The sequence below is a fragment of the Erythrolamprus reginae genome, chromosome Z (assembly GCF_031021105.1).
Source record: "Erythrolamprus reginae isolate rEryReg1 chromosome Z, rEryReg1.hap1, whole genome shotgun sequence".
NCBI classification, from domain to species: Eukaryota; Metazoa; Chordata; class Lepidosauria; order Squamata; family Dipsadidae; genus Erythrolamprus; species Erythrolamprus reginae.
The window spans coordinates 27,331,467-27,352,799 of record NC_091963.1 but is presented as its reverse complement, the minus strand read 5'-3'; the positions used below and the strand labels follow the sequence as shown (position 1 = coordinate 27,352,799).

The 21,333-nt window shown below is 38.6% G+C and overlaps 1 protein-coding gene across 1 annotated transcript in view; it reads left to right on the top strand.

Moving 5' to 3' along the window:
• ADAM22 (ADAM metallopeptidase domain 22) overlaps positions 1-21,333 on the top strand; it is a 194,043-nt gene that overhangs the window by 167,061 nt on the left and 5,649 nt on the right. The window contains exons 28-30 of the mRNA XM_070728164.1: positions 1,464-1,564; positions 2,348-2,414; positions 19,562-19,685. Of these exons, the coding sequence (XP_070584265.1) occupies positions 1,464-1,564; positions 2,348-2,414; positions 19,562-19,685 (292 nt within the window). The remainder of the gene's footprint in view (positions 1-1,463; positions 1,565-2,347; positions 2,415-19,561; positions 19,686-21,333) is intronic.

Here is a 21,333-nt window from a genome sequence, read left to right as displayed (position 1 = left end):
TAGCAAAAATGATCAAAGTGTTTTAATGCTTTATAAGTAACCAACCACCATTAGAGTAGTATAATAATAAACAGACATTAATTACAATATATGAATTTAACTTAATTAAAAAAGAAAGAGACATAATCAATTCAGATTATTATTTTGGTGGTCATTCAAATGGGAAATTGATATGGAGGAAGAAAGATTTTGTTATTTGAAAATGTTATAACAGTGTCAAATTCCTATTTTGCTAGGAATATTAGTCTGAAGTACCTGGAGGACAAATGGGTGGAAGGCTGTAGCACATTACAGTGCAAAAGTAGGCATGTAATTAAGATGCTTTCCTTTATTAAACTTCAGTAAGGTCTTTATGATGGATGCCTATTTGAAAAATAACTCTAAATCAGTCCTGAATTGTTTGACAAAATTGACTGATGTTAACTATTTTCTGAGAACTATATTTGAACAATGTGGAGTGTTCCATTCCTGAATGTCTCCAGAAAATAAATTGAGAAATCTTTGGAATATCTGTTTCCTAATATTTTTGCAGGGTTCCAATGTTTTGTTCTTCCTATGAATTGTTGACTGACTTTTAAAATGGGCATTGCTTAAATATTACATATTTATTATGTGTCTTCTACTACTTATTTCCAGTAATTCCTTCTTCAGTTGTTAACTCTTAAGAACATTATAGTTTTTTTTTAAAGTCTGCATCTTCTGAAACATGCAATAGCTGAGCTTTTACTTCATAATCAGACTATTAATACTTTTCAAGAGTATTATAACTATGGTTAGTTTCAGCCTTCTCTAGTTATTCCTGAATTTTCACTTGCTGGTTGTGCTGGCTATAAATTCTAGGAAAGGTAGTTGATATACATCTGTGGAACATCCAGCTAAAGAAGGATAGCTTGATTGTTGTTTCTGATAACAACACTTGGTATGCGGTCCTCCTATATTTTACATTTTGGCATGCGGGCAACCAGTGTTAATAGAACAGCAAAACTCATCTGTAATTCTCAAAATTTATATGCAAGAATCCATTTTGGCTTTCTAATAAGAATTCACTCACTATTGCCTTTAGGTTTCCATGTCACACAAAATAAAGAAGCAGAGTATCTAAAAAAGAATGGATGCCCTCAATTTACTTTGTTCTTTGAGTCTTCTTACTGCTTACTTTGGCCCTCAACATATTATACTATCCAGAGGTTTTCTATCCTAATTTTATATCCTGCACAGTAAACAAAGCTTAGAATAGCTATTTGATGCTGATACCACCTAGATGTGTTGGGTGTGCTTGAGATGAAAGAAAACTACAGGACGTGTGAAATTTAACCTACCTTGCTAAGTAATTTGGGACACGTTTGAGGATGTTCAGGAGGCATTAAGTTTCTTCAGCATAATATGTAAGTTAGTAGTGGGATTACTGAAATACTAATATGCCAAAATCAACCATTGCGCCTGGATCTTGCTCTTTATTGTAGGTCAAACGGCTTATCTCATTCATGGAGTGAAAGAATTCAAGATGCAAAGAATCATTCAGACATCTGTCAAAATGGGAGACCAAGGAGTAATTCATGGCAAGGTGGGAAACACTGTTGCTTAGCATGATAGATTTCAACGATTATCTAAAGAAGTTAGTTTTCTTCTTAGATTGCTTAGAGCATAATAGAACTTTAAAAATTTGATGTTCTGCCTCCTTTTTTTCTCTTTTATTAAGGATTTGGTTAAATTCTAAACTCTCCGTAAGCCAAAACATAGTTTAATAGATGGGTTAGGGTCATAGTTCCCTCTAAGCTGAGCAGTGAGCAATCGCTCACTTAAAAATCATCATCAACTCAGAGTTTTTCAAACCTGCCCAGAAGCCAAGAGGGAAAGAGTGAGAGGGAAGGAGAGAGAGAGGAAGAGATAGAAACAGATAGAAAAAAGAGAGGAAGGAAAAGAGAAAGAAAAAGAATGGGAGTAAGGAAGAGAGAAAAAAAAATCAAAATCTAGTTTGAAACTAGCTCAACTATTTAAGTGGCATTTTGATATTGATAGAGATGCCCTATTATGAGCTCACTGTAATAGACACAGAGTACAGTATTTTATTTTGAAATTCTCTGAGGCAAAACAGGGTGGGTTTTTTGTTTGTTTGTTTGTTTGTTTATTTATTTATTTATTTATTTAATATTTCTGTGCCGCCCAATCCCGAAGGGACTGCCGCTCAGACACTATACTTTTCCGCCCACCCACCCCAAAAAATTAGAGGGAACACTGGTTAGGGTTAGGGTTAGGTAAGCCCTGAACCTAAATACATTGTGTTTGTATCATTAGGGCTGCTGAATGCCTTAATTCCAAAATTATAATTTACTATTATCTCTTTCAGGTAATATAGGAAGCAACAGAAAGAAAGTCAAAGGCAAAAGATTTAGGCCACGGTCTATTTCAACTGAGTAAGTTTGGCCTTTTAGTTAAAAAAGGGGGAAAAAAGAAAAGCTCTCAAGCTATATTTTGTTTCCATTCCTTCTTTTAAATAGTTGATGTGGAGTCTTAATAGTTACTTACGTTTTGAATAAAAGTACCTGCTGGTAAATAGGTGGCAAATTATCTGTTATCCTTTTATGGGCTTTGTTATTATACTATTGTCCAAACACCGGTATTTTTTTTCCTTTTAAAGCATTTTGTGCCTTAAAGTAAGAAATCAGAGTTTCCATGGCAGAGTTGCATTTTCCTTTTGAAATACTCTTATTATTTGTCCCCTTATTTCCCTTATTTCTTATCATCTCATTTTTTTAGAAAGCTTATTTTAAAAATAGAAAACCTGAGTGGAGAATAATTATTTAGCAGCTCCTGGAGACTTCTGTGCAGAAATCATACCCAGGACTTCATCAAAGTATCAAATAAGTATCTAAATAAGTATCAAAGAGTGGGCTACAGGAATCCAATTTGTTTTGGGATATTTTTCCTGCAAAAAAGAATCAACAGATGGTCAATCAATTGACATTTACCGTACTGATTACCCAATTAATCTTGTTCTATAATGCTGAATCCCTAGACACCCATCTCGGTTGCTTCAACATTCTAAATAATGGCAAAGTTGATTCTTGATTGATTTACTGTAAATATAAATCAATCACACAATAGTACTGAAATGGCTACTCAGTACTGTTGTGTAATAGAAAAAAAAAAACAGTCAGGAATCATAAATCAAAATTTCTCCATAATGTTTCCAAATAATTATTTCATAACATTATAGTGACTTTTAAAAATAAATAAATAAATAAGTATATTGGGTCAGGGTAAACTATTAAAATCACACTAGGAACCATTTCATATTACAAATTTATTTTGTGATGCTTCTTGAAAGGTTTTAAGAAATCTGTAAGCTGCTTATTCTTTATTTCTGGAACCCTTTTGATCCTGTCTGCCATTTTTTCCCATTAGTTACACAGTTTAATGCATTATTTAGAATAAGACAAGACAACCGTTTTAGTGAATATTATTGATAGTGCAGAGAAGCTTTTATTGTAAAAATAACCCAAATGTTTCATCTCAAAGACAATAATAGGGGAGATAATGTTTCACTCTATAAGATTTTTTAAAAATCACTTGTTTTGAGTTCCCCTTATCAGAAGTGGCCTGCAAAAATGTAGATAACCAGCTGGAAACATCAAGAAGATATTGAATATTCATTATCATTTTTTACTATCTGGATTTTTAGAATCCAGATCTGCTAGGCCTAGTTTGGGCAAATGTAAGATATAAATATCAGTATCAAACTATACAATTCATATATTATGTCTGAGAATTCTATTGCACTACTTTAAATAATTTAATTTAGATATACACTGTTCCCTCGATTTTCGCGGGGGATGCATTCTGAGACCGCCCGCGAAAGTCGAATTTCCGCGAAGTAGAGATGCGGAAGTAAATACACTATTTTTGGCTATGAACAGTATCACAAGCCTTCCCTATACACTTTAAACCCCTAAACTGCAATTTCTCATTCCCTTAGCAACCATTTAGATTATTACTCACCATGTTTACTTATTAAAGTTTATTAAAAAATATATTTATTAAAGGTGGATGAAAGTTTGGCGATGACGTATGACGTCATCGAGCAGGAAAAACCGTGGTATAGGGAAAAAACCCGCAAAGTATTTTTTAATTAATATTTTTGAAAAACCGTGGTATAGCCGTTTCGTGAAGTTCGAACCCGCGAAAATCGAGGGACCACTGTAGATGAGTTATCTGCCCTATATAAGCCAACATCAAAGCTGTTGTCACTGGATTGGAAGGTACAACAAGTCATCCATACCCCTGAGAAATAAATTCCATAACTTCTGGCCATTCTTTGTAAATGTGTATGAACGGTTACCCAATCCTATCGGCTATTTTGGCGGTTTTATTTTAAGACTATGATTTGTTAAAGCAGTTGATGCCTTTGGATATTATGCTAAATCAAAGATTGGATAGAACCTTTCCTTGCCTTAAACATTTTCATCTAGATGGAAGAGTTTAATAGCTTTCATTTCTAGCTTCAACAAGCTAGAGTATGCGGTTGCCATATTCAGAACAAACTGTAGTTTTAAGAGTAATCACATTTTCTTCAGCTTAGGATATACATAATTGGACATGGATGAGAATGCCTCCAGATTCCTCTTCAGAATTATAGCACTGGAGGAAACAAGCAGCATGAAAGTGGGGGAAGCAGCCCACCCTCAACACAGTAAAAATGCCTTACAATATGATTGACTGCAGTTAGTGAAAATACCATCAGATTTCTTTTTAGCTTTTATGAAGTGGTTGTAGAAACAGAAATATATTGTATTGATGACTGCAAAGGCCAGTGTTATAAAGCAACCATCTTTCTTGCATCGATACATCATTTCTTGGTGTATTAGTGAAATAGAAGATCATTTCTGCCTGGGGAAAACAATTTCCCCAGTGGTTTTTCCTTTGTTGGTTAAATGTTGATCCTAGTAAAATGTATTTCATCCCAATGCCTGCAAAAATAAATGGATGGTCATATAGATTGTTCATCTATGAAAACCAGAATGTTTATAATTGCATAAGAGCATGTGTTAAAGCATGTCCCAAGTATTCATACTGGCTGTCTGTTAATTTAAACTCAATTTACCATTAGATGTGCATCTTCCTCATTGTTATAAACTATATAGACTTTGGCTTAGATTTTCTTCTATTATATATTGTGTTTTCGCAGCAGGGTATCCCATGCTTCTGAGCCTGGGCTTTCCCACACCAATCAAATCCCACCCCAAGGCATAAGCCAGGGGCATTCTCACCACTCCCAAACAGGGAATCGGAATCACAGGTCAGTTTCAACTGCCTTTCTAGTTTGGCAGGCACCTTTACCCACAGTTTCTTTTCCAAAACTTTACTTGATTGCTTGAAAGGTCTTCTGCTAATGGCAGTGCTAGCTAAGCCCTGTTCCTTGCTGGCCTGACGTATAATTTTCCCCCTCCTACACTATTGTAAAATCTAGGGTCCTTGCATTATTGCATGTTGTGCTCAAGCCAATTAAAGCCACTGAATTAATTTAAGGCATTTCATGCAAAGTTTTTAACATCTGATCAGACAGGTTATTCTAGATCAGTGTTTCTCAACCTCAGCAAATTTAAGCTGGATGGACCTTAAATCCTAGAATTCCTCAACCTAGTGGTGGCTGGGGAATTCTGGGAGCTGAACTCCACACATCTTAAGGTTGCTGAGGCTGAGGAACATTGCTCTGTATCAATGATGACCGATGCACAGTTACCCCAGAAATGAATTTTTAACCTGTTTTAATTCTGCAAACTGTCATGATTATTAAATTATAAGTGCAGGTTGATCAGTAGGATTAGAAAAGTTAAATGGTTACGTACAAACATGTCTCATAACTCTATGGTTTGAACAGCTGCATGCTTTTGTTGCCATGCTAATTTTATCTTTTTGCAATACAAAATCCAGACAAGGAGTGCTTCATGTTTATCAAATGAATATTTCCAATGTGTAGATTGAAGGTTTGGCGTTTGTTTTTGCATTTGTCCACTGGAGTGGTAAGAATTAGCACAGAGTACCCTGCTGTGTGTGTCTCTCCTTTCCTAGCAAATTGCCCCGCGGTTATACTTTTAACTTGTACTTTTTAATTAGCAACTGAGCTGGAAAACATTAAGCACTTCTTTTTTAAAGCTATTGTTGATTAGATGCAGTCATGGCTGATAGAAAATTGATGCTATGTTTGTGCTTACGCGATGGGAATGAGAAGGAATGTTGCAGTATGGACCACTAATGTCCTAATAACTTTGGAGTGATGGATTTAACAAACTAAGCTAGTATGGGTTTCGATTTATTTTAAGAATGCAAACTCTACTAAACTCAACAAAAATTGTGGCAGCTTTATTTTTTAATTATTTATTAATTAAATTTTTATGCCAGCCGTCTCTCCAGTAAGGTGACTCTTATCAAGGGTTTTAAAATATGGCCATCGAATGGGATAGGATAATGGTGAGAATGACATGAATCTGGGTTGAAATAAGCACCTTGCCCCTGTTAGTTTTAAATTTCAACTCACGTGAATTTCAGATATCATAGTAAAGAATAAGTAATCATGAGATTTCCAATCCAAGGTACTTAAAGAACATTAAATTACCTTTTTCTGTGCTAAATTATGGAATGCTCCCGTATAATTAGTTACATCAAACACTGAAAAACAATTAGGTCCTAAATGGATGTTTTAACTTTCTAATGTTTTGTTATGGTAGTGATCAGTAGCATGTTTTGTCTACATGCAGTTTATGCAGAAATTACCTAGCTTTTTTTAATGCTTGTACAACAGAGTCCATATTTTACCTCTTACGTAGGGGTAGCTTGTATACAGAAGACTGTTCCAAATGAATAATCCTATTCATTTCAGAAGAATTCATTTGAGAAATCGGTGAACATAGGATTGTAGTCCATCTAAATTATTATATTGGTATTTAGTACTGTATCTTTTTGGGATTTTAAGATATATGCCCTTATTTAGAAGTCTAAAGCACGGGCTCCATATTTACGTTATATTAATTAAATGGCTAGCAACAATTAGTAGTACATGTAGCAGACAGAAATAAACTATTTTCTTAAACGTTTCCATATATTTTTTCTCAGTAACTTAGAAAAAATAAAATATTTTGAGTTTTTAGTTATGTAGACTATTGCTCAGGAACAGCTGTCATATAATCCAAGAAAAATTGATTCTTAGGAAGGAATTCTAAAATTGCATCAGTCAATTGCATATTTGGCAAACCACTAAGATTTTCTGTTTCTTCCTACAATAATTTTATTCCTAAAAATAATATAAGGAAACACACACACGCACACTTTCAACAAAACAAGATCAAGGCTTCTTCCTGAATCTGATTTGTAAATATCCAGGTGCTTATATTTAAGTTTCTATGACACCAAATGAATTATCATTTGTTATACTATAGAGATTAAATATATGGTTTTGAAATAACACGATTAGCCTGTTTTGAATAATGCCTACAGAGCTACCAATAATGTTCACCTTGGAAGGATTTATGGAATTTTCATGTTATGCTATTTTGATGTACTGCTTCCTATTCTGGCTACTTGTGATTCATTTTTCTCCACTCTGTCGGAGCACTAAGTAACATTAAAATTGGCTTATTATGAGTTCTTCTTTCAAGTTTTAAAAGGTGGATAATCCTTGTGTTGTCATGGCCTTTACACAAGGAGAGATTCATGGCAAGTAAATAGAATATGTACGCTTAAGTTAATTTCCAAATGGATATATTCTATGGGGGTCTCTTTGTGTAACATTTGCAGTGAGTAATAGTCCTTCATTGCTGAGGGATAAAGGCATCCTTTCTGAGCTTGTGCTTGTGTGTTCTCAGATATTTCTCTATTCTTCTGCTTTCTTGTTCCTTCCATTGCTTTTTGCAGGTATTTAAACCCATGGTTCAAAAGAGAATATAATGTAGCTAAGTGGGTAGAAGATGTGAATAAAAACACTGAAGGACCCTACTTTAGGTATTTTCTGAATTCATTCTCTCTACTCTTTAAGAACGGCTTAAGCATACACCACCAGATATTATGTTCCCTTGTATGTTCTAATACAAGCAATTTCTTTTAAAGTGTCAAGGGCTCTGTGTTCATTGCTGCCTTTTAGGGGGCTTCATTGCGCAGTTGCAATTCTTTTCTGAATGCCTTAATGAAGCCTTTTGAAAACGGTGCTCACAGTGCTTGCATTCCCATCACCATCTTTAGCTTTCAGTAGCTTTCTCTTTATTTAATGCAAAATAATGCTTTAAGGGCATGATCAGTGTCTTCAATCAAGTAGCACTGGCAGTTTAAAATTAGTGTTTTGGAACCAATAGCTTTACTAACAGTGTGCTTAAGGGGCAAATTATATGCCCTTATATTTAGGGGTTATTATTATTATTATTATTTATTATATTTGTATGCCGCCCCTCTCCGTAGACTTGGGGCGGCTCACAACAATAACAAGAACAATGTAAGAAAAAATCTAATAATTAAAAAAACACTAAAAAACCCATTATTAAAAGCAAACAAACATACCATGTATAAACTGTATAGGCCCAGGGGAGATGTGTCAGTTCCCCCATGCCTGACGGCAGAGATGGCTCTTAAGAACTTTACGAAAGGCAAGGAGGGTGGGGGCAGTTCTAATCTCCGGGGGGAGCTGGTTCCAGAGGGTCGGGGCCGCCACAGAGAAGGCTCTTCTCCTGGGTCCCACCAAATGACATTGTTTAGTCGACGGGACCCGGAGAAGGCCAATTCCGCTTGCAATAAATAAACCAAATGTTTGAGAAGACATTTAGAAAATTATGCTGTTATCTTCCAGTTGCTTGTAGAAGAGGAAAAGAAAAATGTGCTAAATTGCAGCTGCAAGCAGAATTTTATCTGAATGCTTAAATAGAAATATGCAGGTAGTCTTTTCTTAGCAACTGGTTCAGAGACCATTTGAAATTACAACTAGCACTGAACAAATGGTATTTAACACCCAAAGGTTATGCCTACTGCAGTGATCAAAATTTGGCCACTTAACTTAATTTGGAGCCGAGGTGGCGCAGCAGGTAGAATGCGGTACTGCAGGCCACTAAAGCTGACTGTAGATCTGCAGGTCAGCGGTTCAAATGTCATCACCAGCTCAAGGTTGACTCAGCCTTCCATCCTTCGGCAATATGCTGGCTCTGTTAAAAAGTGCTATTGCTAACATGTTGTAAGCCGCCCTGGGTCTAAGGAGAAGGGCGGCATTTAAAAAAAAACCCGAATAACTAAATAAATAAATAAACTGTAGAGGTCATCAACTCTCTCCCTCCACATATCTTTCCCCCCATCTATACCCTTTAGGCTGCCTGCATAGTGATACCTCTTGTCAGAAGCCACATTAAGGCTGAAATAGAGACCTGGTCTCCAGCAGATATAATCGCCTACTATTGCCCCCAGGCCTCTATTTCAAGCCCTGTGTGGCAACCACCCAAACGATTCCCCAGCTCTGCAGGCACTGTGCCACTGCTGAGACATGCCTTAAGTGAAGCAGCCAGGTCTCAAGGCCATTATGGCTGTTCTTGCAATGCTTTTGAAAGCCTTATGAGGTCTCCCAACACATTGCGAAAAAGTTGTACCTTGCCCTTCTCCAAATAGCAACCATTCTTCCCATGCTTTAAAAGGCCTGAGATATGTCCTGATAGCTCTAACTTTAACTTTCATATAACAAAAAGGAGGAGGAGCTTATTTTTTTGCTTATCTTTTATTATGACAGGCCTTGTTTTCTCACAACAGAACCCATATTATTAATTACTTTTATACTAGCATTTGCACATTTAAAAACTAACTATTCCTTTCTCATCTTTAGTAAATGTCCTATCTAGCTGTACCAATTCATCTATTCACCATATATGCTTTACCATGTAATGTGAAAGTATTCATCCCTGTGAAATATGTTTATTTTGATCTTTGGTACATTTATTTTTAATCCTTTTCATCATACAAGTTAACATCATGCAAGTTAAATCATCAAGAGTCTTATCCATCTGCGAACAAAAGTGCATTCACAAAAATATTCCTAACCGATACATATTTAATGTCATCACAAGCAGTCCTTATATATTTATCCATTAAATATCATAAACCTCTTGGGGACATCATACATTCTTGCTTTTTATTTCCTTTTCAATATTGAACCATTTGCTAAATATACCATTTATTACTGTGCATGTTCTTAATATACATTTCTTGTTGCATTCTGCAATCAATTATCAATCATACCTTGAATCCTGAATAAAAGAAAATACATATAAATAAACCCTATATTCATGCAAAATATTCCATAAAATATTCCATTTTATTCTCACATTGATAACATGATGCATAAAAGGGACAATTTCTTTAAACTTCCTCTACCTATAGCATTATGAGGAATTAGTATTCAAAACTTTCTTTTTAATTTGTCTGACATCTGATGGCTTTCTTAGGGTTTCACACAGAATAGATGACATAATAAGTTTTTGTTGTTGCTTTAATCTATCTTGTTTTTATTTCTCCTTGACTACTTTCTAGTAATAGCTTAACAGAAAAAACATCTTGGTTTCATGACTGGGATATCTGAATAAACATTACTGAAAATCAAGTCTACAAAATGGGATAGATTGATAAATAAAATTCCAGAACATGAAAATGAATGCATTTAAAAACAGATGTTGTGACCTAAGACAGATTAGTAGAAAATATAGTAGAAAAGTTGTGGTTTGCCATTAGTTCACTCTCAATCAGTAGATTTCTAAATAAATAAGAACTGAGGTGATTCTGAGTCCTAGACATAGTTTGTAAGAATAGAGTCCCTTTTTTCTCCAGTAAATTAGGAAAACAGTTTGATAGAATGAAGATCCATATTATGAACTATCCTAAGTCCCTTTATTTTGTATTTAATCAGATATAAATTTCCAAATGCAGGAAAAGTGACTTTTCTGAATACAGTGATACCTCATCTTACGAACTTAATTGGATCCGGGACAAGGTTCTTAAAGTTAAAAGTTTGTAAGACGAAACAATGGAAAAGCGATTAATGCGTGCAAGCCCGAAATTCACCCCTTTTGCCAGCCAAAGCGCCTGTTTTTGCACTGCTGGGATTCCACTGAGGCTCCACTCCATGGGAAACCCCACCTCCGGACTTCCATGTTTTGTGATGCTGCAGAGGAATCCCAGAAGCGCAAAAACGGGGCAATGGAAGTCCAGCAAGGGGAGCCTCAGTGAAATTGCAGCATCGCAAAAACAGGAAAGTCCTCGAAACTCCACCCCCGGACTTCCATGTCTTTGTGATGCTGCAATTTTGCTGAGGCTTCCCTCACTGGGAAACCCCACCTCCGGACTTCCGTTGCCAGTGAAGCGCCCATTCTTGCGCTGCTGGGATTCCCCTGCAGCATCGCAAAAATACGGAAGTACAGAGGTGGTGTTTTCCATGGAGGGGAGCCTCAGGGAAATCCCAGCAGCACAAAAATGGGCGCTTTGCTGGCAACAGAAGTCCAGAGGCGGGGCATCCCAGTGGCGGCGGCTTGGGTTTGTAAGGTGAAAATAGTATGGAAGAAGAGGTAAAAAAATCTTAAACACCGGGTTTGTATCTCGAAAGGTTTGTATGACGAGGGGTTTGTAAGATGAGGTATTCCCAGAATTCTCCAGCCAGCATAATTGGGAGTTGAAGTCCACAAGTTTTAAAGTTTTGGGACTCCTGCTACCATTGTGTTGTCCTAGTCCTCAAGAGACAAGTTCTCCCCCTTGAGGCTAGGAAGGATAAATATTTAAAAGGGGTTCGTTAAAGAAAAAAAATTGAATAGATTATGTTATTTCATATACTTTTATATGAAAATAAAAAGGTGAGGTTAGGATAATTTTTATGTTTGGGACTGAACCGCAGTTTGACTGATTCCAGGCAAAAATGAAAAAAGCCTGGGATAGAGTATATAAAGTTTTCTAATATGAGTGATTGAAAGAGAACAATAATACTACTTACTTAACTGTCCTGGGTGACATAATGTATTATGCAACATAAAATAAGGTTCAGAATATATACTGATACAGTTATTTTCAGTATTTATTTATTTGATTAATAATGCCTCCCAACTCTCAGACATGCTAAAAGATCATATGTGGCCTTTAGAATAGCAAAAAAAGTGCTCTGTCCAGGGGCCCAGGGGCCCAGGGGCCCAGACTCAAGCACAGAAGTAGGTCTTCAAGTCCTTACAGAAAGTCAGATGGATGGGGGGGATTAAATTCTGGAGGTGAGGGGTCAGGGACCACTGCAGAAAAAACCTTTCTTTAAAACCCTGCCAACCAACATTTCTTGACCAATAGTACCCACAACATGTTTCTCCTGTTGGTTTAGACAGGTAGAATCAATCAGGGAAAGATGGCTCTATATATAATCTAGTTCCAAGCTATTGCATCTTTAAAAAGTGACTGTTGGCACCTTAAATTGCATCTGAAGGGGAATTGATAGCCAATGCAGCTAATGTTGAGCCAAGGTGGCTCATTGGGTAGAGTGCAGTATTGCAGGACCATTAAAGCTGACTGCTAGATATGCAGGTCAGAGGTTCAAATTTCATCACCGGCTCAAGGTTGACTCAGCCTTCCATCCTTCTGAGGTGGGTAAAATGAGGACCTGGATTGTGGGGGAAATATGCTGGCTCTGTTAAAAAGTGAGCAGTGATATTCAACCTTTTTTGAGCCGCGGCACATTTTTTACATTTACAAAATCCTGGGGCACACTACCAACCAAAATGACAAAAAATGACACTCTAAGTCTAACACATTGTGATGCATTGCATATCACCCTCTGCGGGGGCCTCTTATAAAAAGAAAAAGGTCAAATATCTATATACACCATCAGGATAGACATAAACAGCTGAGGCTGAAGCTTCATCTAGTGGTGGCAACATTTACCTCCAGTCCTGACCAGGATTAGAAATCAGGATCATGAGGAGGAACAGCAGCTTCAACTACTCACCGTGGCCACACAATGACAAGTGTGGGGCAGCCCGAGCAGGGACCTTCTTGGGTATGGATGAGAGGCAGCCTGCTATTGGTTCATCACTAGTGGTTGGGATGAATCCTAGAAGGCGATTGGTCAGTGAGCATTCCCTGTGCCGCCACTCTTCCTGTCACTGATAGCTGGAGGGACTGTGAGGGGAATGTTTATGTATGGCTGGAGGTGGCTGGCGGCGGGCTGGATAAATGGCCTCCGTGGGTCATATCTGGTATGTGGGCCGTAGTTTGGGGACCCATGTTTAATTTCCCCACGACACACCTGACCATGTCTCACGGCACACTGTTTGAAAAACACTGATCTAGAGACCATGATAGCAGAGAAACCAAATAATTCATTGAAATCCAGATTATATCAGTTTGATAGAAGAGCCAGTGGCATACAATTGTTATACAACAGTTATGGACATTGAATGATTTGGGAGATGACAACGTTGTCATTGTTACCATGAATTCACAAGCTACCTCTAACCCTCCACCAAGAATTGGCAGATTAAAGTCCCCAAGACCAGAAGCATATCCAGGGAATCAATGGGTTCAGGTAGGGAGATTGCTATGCAGCGGGAAGGTTGATATACTGTGTGCTCTTACAGGAGCAAGAACTGGGGATAAATTGTTGAATAAGTAGGTTTAAACATAGTAGTAGGTTATTGAAAATCTTAGCATATTTACAACTGGAATAATCAGTTGTAACCTCTGAATAGTGGTCTAAAATTACTTCTGGAGCAATTTGGGAAATGGAATCATTTAAAGTCTAATGTCATTTTATGCAAGATCCTTTGTGTGTGCATATATGATACAATAGTGGATAAGACCAATTACATAGATCAATCTGCCAATCCAATGTTTTTCAGATGTGCTAGACTTCAGATCTTAGAACTAGCCAGTTTTGGAAATCCAAACATTTGAAGGGTAATGCTTGAGAGAGTAACTAGGCTGGATTGATGAACTATGTCTGTGGGCACTTTAAACCACAAATCTACAAATTGAGCTCTTTGAGTTATGCTGATTTCTCTCATCTAATCTAAATCTAATGAAGCATAACCAAGCATAACCAAACTAGAGGATTTAGCATTCCCAATAAATCTTGCTACCCCTTAAACAATGTCTTTTTCCTTAAGATATGGCACATTCAATTAATGTTAGTTAACTGTTAATGTCAGTTAATGTTAGTCAATCAGTGTTCCAGAACAATAGATATTCTAATACAGTTGTATGCATATGTAAAAATATGTAAAAATATTTATAAAGAAAAGCAGTTATATGATTGCAGGATTCCCATGCCTAAATTAGGGATAGCTAGCTTTATGCCACTAGTTATTTTGAACTGTAGCTCTCATAGTCCCTTATTTAATCTCTTTAGCAGGCTTAGTTGCAAATTCAGGTCTACCTGGAGGCAGCAGGTTGCTGATCTTTGAACTAAACTAATTGCATGTTAAAAGTAGTGCTTTGTCTAATTTCACGAAAACTAAATGTTCTACAACTTCTTTTATTGTTTCACTATTGAAACAAACATTGAAGATGTTCTTTGATCTTGATAGAGACCTATGCTTAAATAAGTTCTGAGGTGCTTGCAAGAGATCCCAACAAATAGGTAGCACAACTGTATGAATTAATAAAAAACCAAAAATTCTTATCTGAGGTCCACTTGTCTGACAGCAATTCATTCATTCTGTATTTGAGGAAGAATTAGAATGCATTTGATACTTCATCCAAGTAACAGGAGATCAGTTCCTGTTTTTTATATTTTTTTCCCATGGTAAAAAGGCACCAGCAGCCATGAAATTATAATACAAGCACCAAAACAGTACTGTAACCTAATACAGTGGTACCTCGAGATACGAGTTTAATTCGTTCCGGACCTGGGCTCTTAAGTCGAGCAGCTCTTATCTCGAACGACTTTTCCCCATAGGAATTAATGTAAATAATTTTAATTGCTTCCAGCCCTCAAAAAACTCACAAAGTTAGTCTAAATTATGCAGAAAGACATGTTTTTAATGAAGAAATGTACATGTACATATAAATGAATAATGAAGTTTCTTTCACTTAACTTGTAAACTTTCTTAAACTTTTAAATTTACATATGTTCAACTTCTCTGCCACCCAATCCTGTAGGACAGAGGTCCCCAACCCTTTTTGCACCAGGGACCGGCTTTAAGCGATCAAGAGAGGAATGGGTGAATGAATGGACGGAGGGTGGGAAGGAAGGAAGGAAAGAGGGAAGGGACAGGAACAGAGGAAGGAAGCAAGGAAACTTATGAAAGGGGAGAGTAAGAGAGGAATGAGTGAAGGGAGGGAGGGAGGGAAGAAGGTGGGAAGGAGAAAGAAAAGAAGAAATAGAGGAAGGGAAGGTAAAAGAGAGAAAGAAAAAGAGCAAGAAAGAAAGAAAGAAAGAAAGAAAGAAAGGGGGAAGGGACAGGAACAGAGGAAGGAAGCAAGGAAACTTATGAAAGGGGAGAGTAAGAGAGGAATGAGTGAAGGGAGGGAGGGAGGGAAGAAGGTGGGAAGGAGAAAGAAAAGAAGAAATAGAGGAAGGGAAGGTAAAAGAGAGAAAGAAAAAGAGCAAGAAAGAAAGCTGCAAGCACCCCCCCGAGCCCCCCAGGCCGGCTGCAACCTTTTAAAACACGCGCGCCGCTTCGCAGCTGTCTCCTGAAGCCGAACGCGGAAGTTAGCGTTTGGCTTCAGGAGACAGCTCCTTGGCGCTTGTATCTCGAATTTGGGCTTGTAAGTAGAACAAAAATATCTCTCCCCTCCCAGCTCTTATCTCGAGTTGCTCTTAAGTAGAGCAGCTCTTATGTCGGAGTTCCACTGTAGTTGTATTTATGAGCTAACTATAGTTTTTTCAACCTAGTTGCTTCTGCATATGGAAGGGTTGCATTTCTAAATATATTGTGGTCTGGAAATTCATAGATCCCACACATCAGATGGGCATTAGCTTGAGAATGGCTGAGAATAATAGGAGAACTAGAATATAGGTTTTATTTATTTTATTTATTCATTTATTTATTGGACTTGTATGCTGCCGGGGCAGCTAAATTAAAATTGCTTACATGTAATAGAAATGCAAGATTTTCTAGAATTTCCTTCCAGTATTACTGATGTGAAGGCCCCCATGATCTTGTGAAGGCTCCAGTTCCTATTCTGACGTTAGGCCTCTGAAACAACTGGCATGTCTAATAATGTAGAAGCAACACAACATCTATGAAATACAGTTGTTTGTAAAGATGGCCTAATGTCAGAGCAGCTGCTTATATCTAAAAATAGGTAGCTAGCTTTGGTGATATTTAACCATGTGAATTCTCCCCAGGGAAGTGTTCTGTCTGGGTTCCCCCAGACGTCAACACCAACTAAAAAGAGTAGGCAGACACGCTGGTAAAAAGCAAAGTCATTTTATATCTTTAAAAACAAACACAGATAACAAAAACTGTTCTTACAAACTGGAATGCTATGAAGCTTCACAGAAGAGTCACGACGGCCAAACAATACAACAGGCTTCTTGCTGGCACACACACCACTGTAGATAATAAAACCCACGCCTCCCCCAAGTTTTCAGCCTTCGAGGCCACAAGCCAGAATCAGAGACGCCAAGGATCGAAGCAAGGTCACAGGACTCCCAAAAGATAACTCTCCACAATACAGGAAGGGCGGGCCTGCCTTTTCAACCTTTCTGAGGAGAACCACACCCAAACCCAGCTGTTGCCTATTAGGGATGGAAATACCTGGCTAATTGTCCCCTTCTTTGTGTGGCCCTTCTCTGCCTCATATCTATTATGGCTTGTGCGTTCTCATCCAATGACTCCAGGCTACTCGCTGGGGAGAGCTCCCCCCCGGGGTCTCAGGCTGTTCCCCCTCCTCCTCGTCCTGACATTCCTCTTCCCCATCTGCCTGGTCCTCCTCCTCCTCCTGTTCCTCGTCCTCCCCCTCTGAGCATGGAGCCGGCAGAGTTCCAGCCGTTCCCTGAGGAGCCTCAGACTGAATCACAACAGGAAGAAGCCCATGTCATAAAATAGAGTTATTTTATAAATTATTGCATCCACTAAGTAGAAATGGGATGTTTTAGGCCTGGAATTCAAAAGCATGATCCCATGCCTGTTTTAACATAGTTAAGGACTGGTGCAGAAATAATATTTGTCCAGGCATTTGGTTCATTTGATTCTGAGATCAGTCACCCTTGGCGAGTAGAAGTGAAAAGCTTTTTATTGACTTGGAAAAAATAGAATGCCTTACATGTGACGCAAATGTTGACTTGCTACAGCTTATCTGACCCACCTTGTCCAGAAATGCTGATTATTCTTTCAGTCCATTTGTCTACTCTCCTCTCCATCCCACCTCCATGCCCTCAGACACCAAGGTTGGCTGGAACCCATAGCATATTAAATTATGTTTGCATGTGTATTGATTGAGCACCATTCTAACTTTTAAACTGCATGTCTCTGTCTACGTTTTTGTTTTACATACATGATAATAAATGGATCTGCTCTGTTGATTCTAAACTTGAGCTGCAACTTTGCGCACATATAGATTGGAAATGTGAAAAGAGAGCTGGACTTTTAAAACATGGTGCTTAAGAATTGAGCTAGTTACCGTATTTTTCAGACTATAAGATGCACCGGTGTATAAGACACACCAAGATTCCGAAGAGGTAAGTAAGAAAAAAATGTTTTTTTTCCCTCCCTGGCCTGTAGGAGCAGTCTGCACGCATCCCAAATCCTCTGCATGTCCTGTTTTCACCCATTTTTGTGAAAAGTGGGGACACAGAGGGTTTGGGAAGCCTTCAGAATGCTTCTGGGGGTCTGAAGCAGGCAAACACGTCCCTGTTTTTTTGCAAAAATAGGGGGTATTTTTGCCTTGCTCCCATAAGCACTCTGCAGACCTCCCAAACTTCCTGTGCACCCTCTTTTTGCAAAAAAAAGGCTTATTTTTTTTGGGGGGGGGCATCCCATTTTGGGGATGACTGTATTCGATGTATATTATGCACCGACACATTTCCACCCTCTTTCAGGTGGAAAAAAATGTGTCTAATACTCTAAAAAATACGGTAATTCTCTCTCACCCGTCTCTAACCAGGAACTGTCCTAATGCATTAGAGTGTATCATGATTCTCAGCTAACAGAGTCAGAGGTGTATCAACTGGGAAACTTAGAAGTTATAATTCAAAATATTGGAAATTGCCTCGTTTTAAAAATCTGAGGTACATTGATGTAGGCACAGGTAGTCTTTGACTTACAAGCAGTTGCTTAGTGACTGTCCAAAGTTAAGATCTACCTGAAAAAGGAGACTTAAAATCCAAATCCAAAATTCTGACAGTCACCCCCTCCCCTCCCAGCTACATGACTGTACTTTGTGTATTGTGCAACACAGCCATTTTTAGGGCGGTTTACAGTATTCTGCAGTCACATGACTGTGTTTTGCAATGGTTTTATTGAAAACCCAGTACTTCTGGTTTTTTGGGGGAAACTATGCCCATTGTAACCAATGGGTTCATTTAACAAATACTACAAAAAACTAAAATCAGGCCAATCAGATTATGACCCATTTTATGTTTGTTACGACCATAATGTGCAGTTAGTATTATGGTTGTAAATCAAGGACTACCTGATATGTTATCAGTATAAATTGGATTGGGGTAGATCACAAGTGGAAAATCTGCAGCTTAAATACCCAAGTCTTCTCTTTGCAGCTTTTGAGACCCCTTGACCCTGGCTAACGCAAACCAAGTGCATTGTTTCCTGTCCTTTTGAAATGGGAAACAAAATGTTGCTGTGGAAGTCCTAAAACAAAACAAAAGTGTAAAAGTTTGTTTGCCATATGCATAGTGTGGCACCACCTTGTTTAGATCTGTTAATACCCTGTTTAATGAGGCATTCAGCCACTAGAAGGCTGCCTATCCCTAGTGCCAATGATCTCTTCAGTACTTTTATTTGTATTTTCTCAAGCAACTCCAAAACATCTAAACACATTTTATTGCATGGAATAATAACTTTTACTAGGGTTTCAAAACAAATTTCCCCAATCTGGTGCCTCCTAGTGGAGACAGTGGCAATAATCACAGACGGCCACAATCATGGCCGCTGTGGGACATAAGATAGACAAGTATTATTTTCTTTATCTGAATGAAAGAATACTTTCTTGAAGCCATCCGATGTGAGTCAAAGTGTGAGGCAAAATTATTTATACTTGCACTTCTTAACAACAATACAAACTACCATTGGCTTGTTTAGCTTTCATTTCTGTAAATGATGACAGCATAATAATTTCTCCTTGTCGTTTGATGGCAAAAATTGTAAGAAGTTACATTTATTCATGGCTGAGGGTCTTCTCCTCTAGAGTTGGAACTAATATGAACTAAATGTCCTCAAGAAATGTGTTAGAGACAGTGCTTGGAAACTGCTTCCCTAAACAATTGCTTTAGATCCCTTTAGTTCTCCTTATAGAAACAAATGATGTAACTGAGATTCTTAGCAAAGCTTTCAGTCAGTTTCAATTTCTGTTGTGCCATGACATTTTGTGTCTCTTTTCTGTCTCTGTCCTCCAGGACTCTTTCTCCTGCAAAGTCCCCATCATCATCTACTGGCTCCATTGCTTCAAGCAGAAAGTACCCATATCCCATGCCTCCACTGCCCGACGAGGAAAGGAAGGCCCACAGAGCCAGTGCCAGGGTATGCTTGACTTCTTCTTTGGTTTTACTGGAAGGGCTATCTGTTTGGACACAGGTCTTTGGTCTGTGATAGGGCTGAAATCGAAACCAGGATCAGCTGAGTATTTTAAAAATAGAAAAACAGGAATGGGCAGGCAGAGGCCACCAATCACTCCTTTAGAGAAAAATTGGAACACCAGGCACTTAGTCATTCCTTATAGAAATAGGATTATCCCATTTCTTTTGATGCAGAGAGATGGGTCAAAAAGAGAAAGTGGCTCTGCATTTCTTAGTGCTCGCTACCATTAGCCACATCCTTTTACAGGCACATTTTGCAGGAGAGGCGGAGTAACGACACGGACACAAGAGCTGGATTTAAAACTGGGTCATTTTTGTTAAAATAAATTTGCATAATTTAGTTTAAATAAATTAGCATAATTAGCATAATTAACTATAACCCTAACAAGGACCCGCAGGGTCAAACAATTGCTTCCGGGGCGGAAAATTACGTATAATAAACTTCCGGGGCAACTTCTGGGCATAGCTCCATGCTAATCCAGGTGAGGGACCACTCCCTCACCTGAGACCTTGCCATGCACTTGCATGTGGGAGGTCCCGCCGGCTAACCCCTACAAGGAGATTTAAATGGGCGGGACCCAAAGACAGGTTCCCCCCAACTGCTCAGGTCGTCAAAACCACAAGCCTTTGGAGAGAACCTGTCAATCATCCCCAAAGATGCCCAACGGAGAACACGCAGTTGCTAAACCACCACCCAGTTTTCCGCCCCTAACCTGCCTACCCAAATGACCAAAGGTAAGCCAATCAACCTAAAACAGGTGCAAGCACCCCCCAGCCACTTATCCGTCTCCCCAGTGCAGAATAGGCGAAAAAATGGTCCCAGCTAAAACGCCAGGACCGCCAAAAATTCCTATTCGGCCCCTTAGGGTGACCCCAATAGGCGTACTGCAAGATAGGGAGGGTGGGCGGGTGTCTGCAAAGATGGAGTCCGGGCGAAAAGGCCGACTCCAAGCCTGCCAGCCCTTTTATAGGGCCGGCAGGCTCCGCCCGGACAACGTCACGATCAGACCACTCTGGTCTGATCTATTCGGCCGAGATCTCGCGAAGCCTCGTGAGATCTTGGCCGGATTCAAAATGGCGGCTTCCGCCGGTCTCCGTGTCCCCTGGGCCTCCTGCAAAATGCACCGGGGGATAAAGACCACCGGCGGTATTCCAAACAAGAAAGCAAAACTATATCCCATTTCTGTAGACACTTTTTTGGTGATGCCTTTCCATCTGTCTGGAAGTGGCAGGTATAGCTAAAATGTATGAAAAACGGTTGCAGGAACTGGACATGGCTAGTTTAATGAAAAGAAGGACCAATGGAGACATGATAGCAGTTTTCCAATATCTCAGGGGTTGCCACAAAGAAGAAGGAGTCAACCTATTTTCCAAAGCACCTGAGGGTAGAACAAGAAGCAATGGGTGGAAACTAAATATTTTATAAGCCTCCCTGAGTCCTTGGAGAGGGGTGGCGTATAAATCCGATTAATTAATTAATTAATAAACAAGGAGAGAAGTAACTTAGAACTAAGGAGAAATTTCCTGACAGTTAGAACAATTAATCAGTGGAACAGTTTGCCTCCAGAAGTTGTGAATGCTACAACACTGGA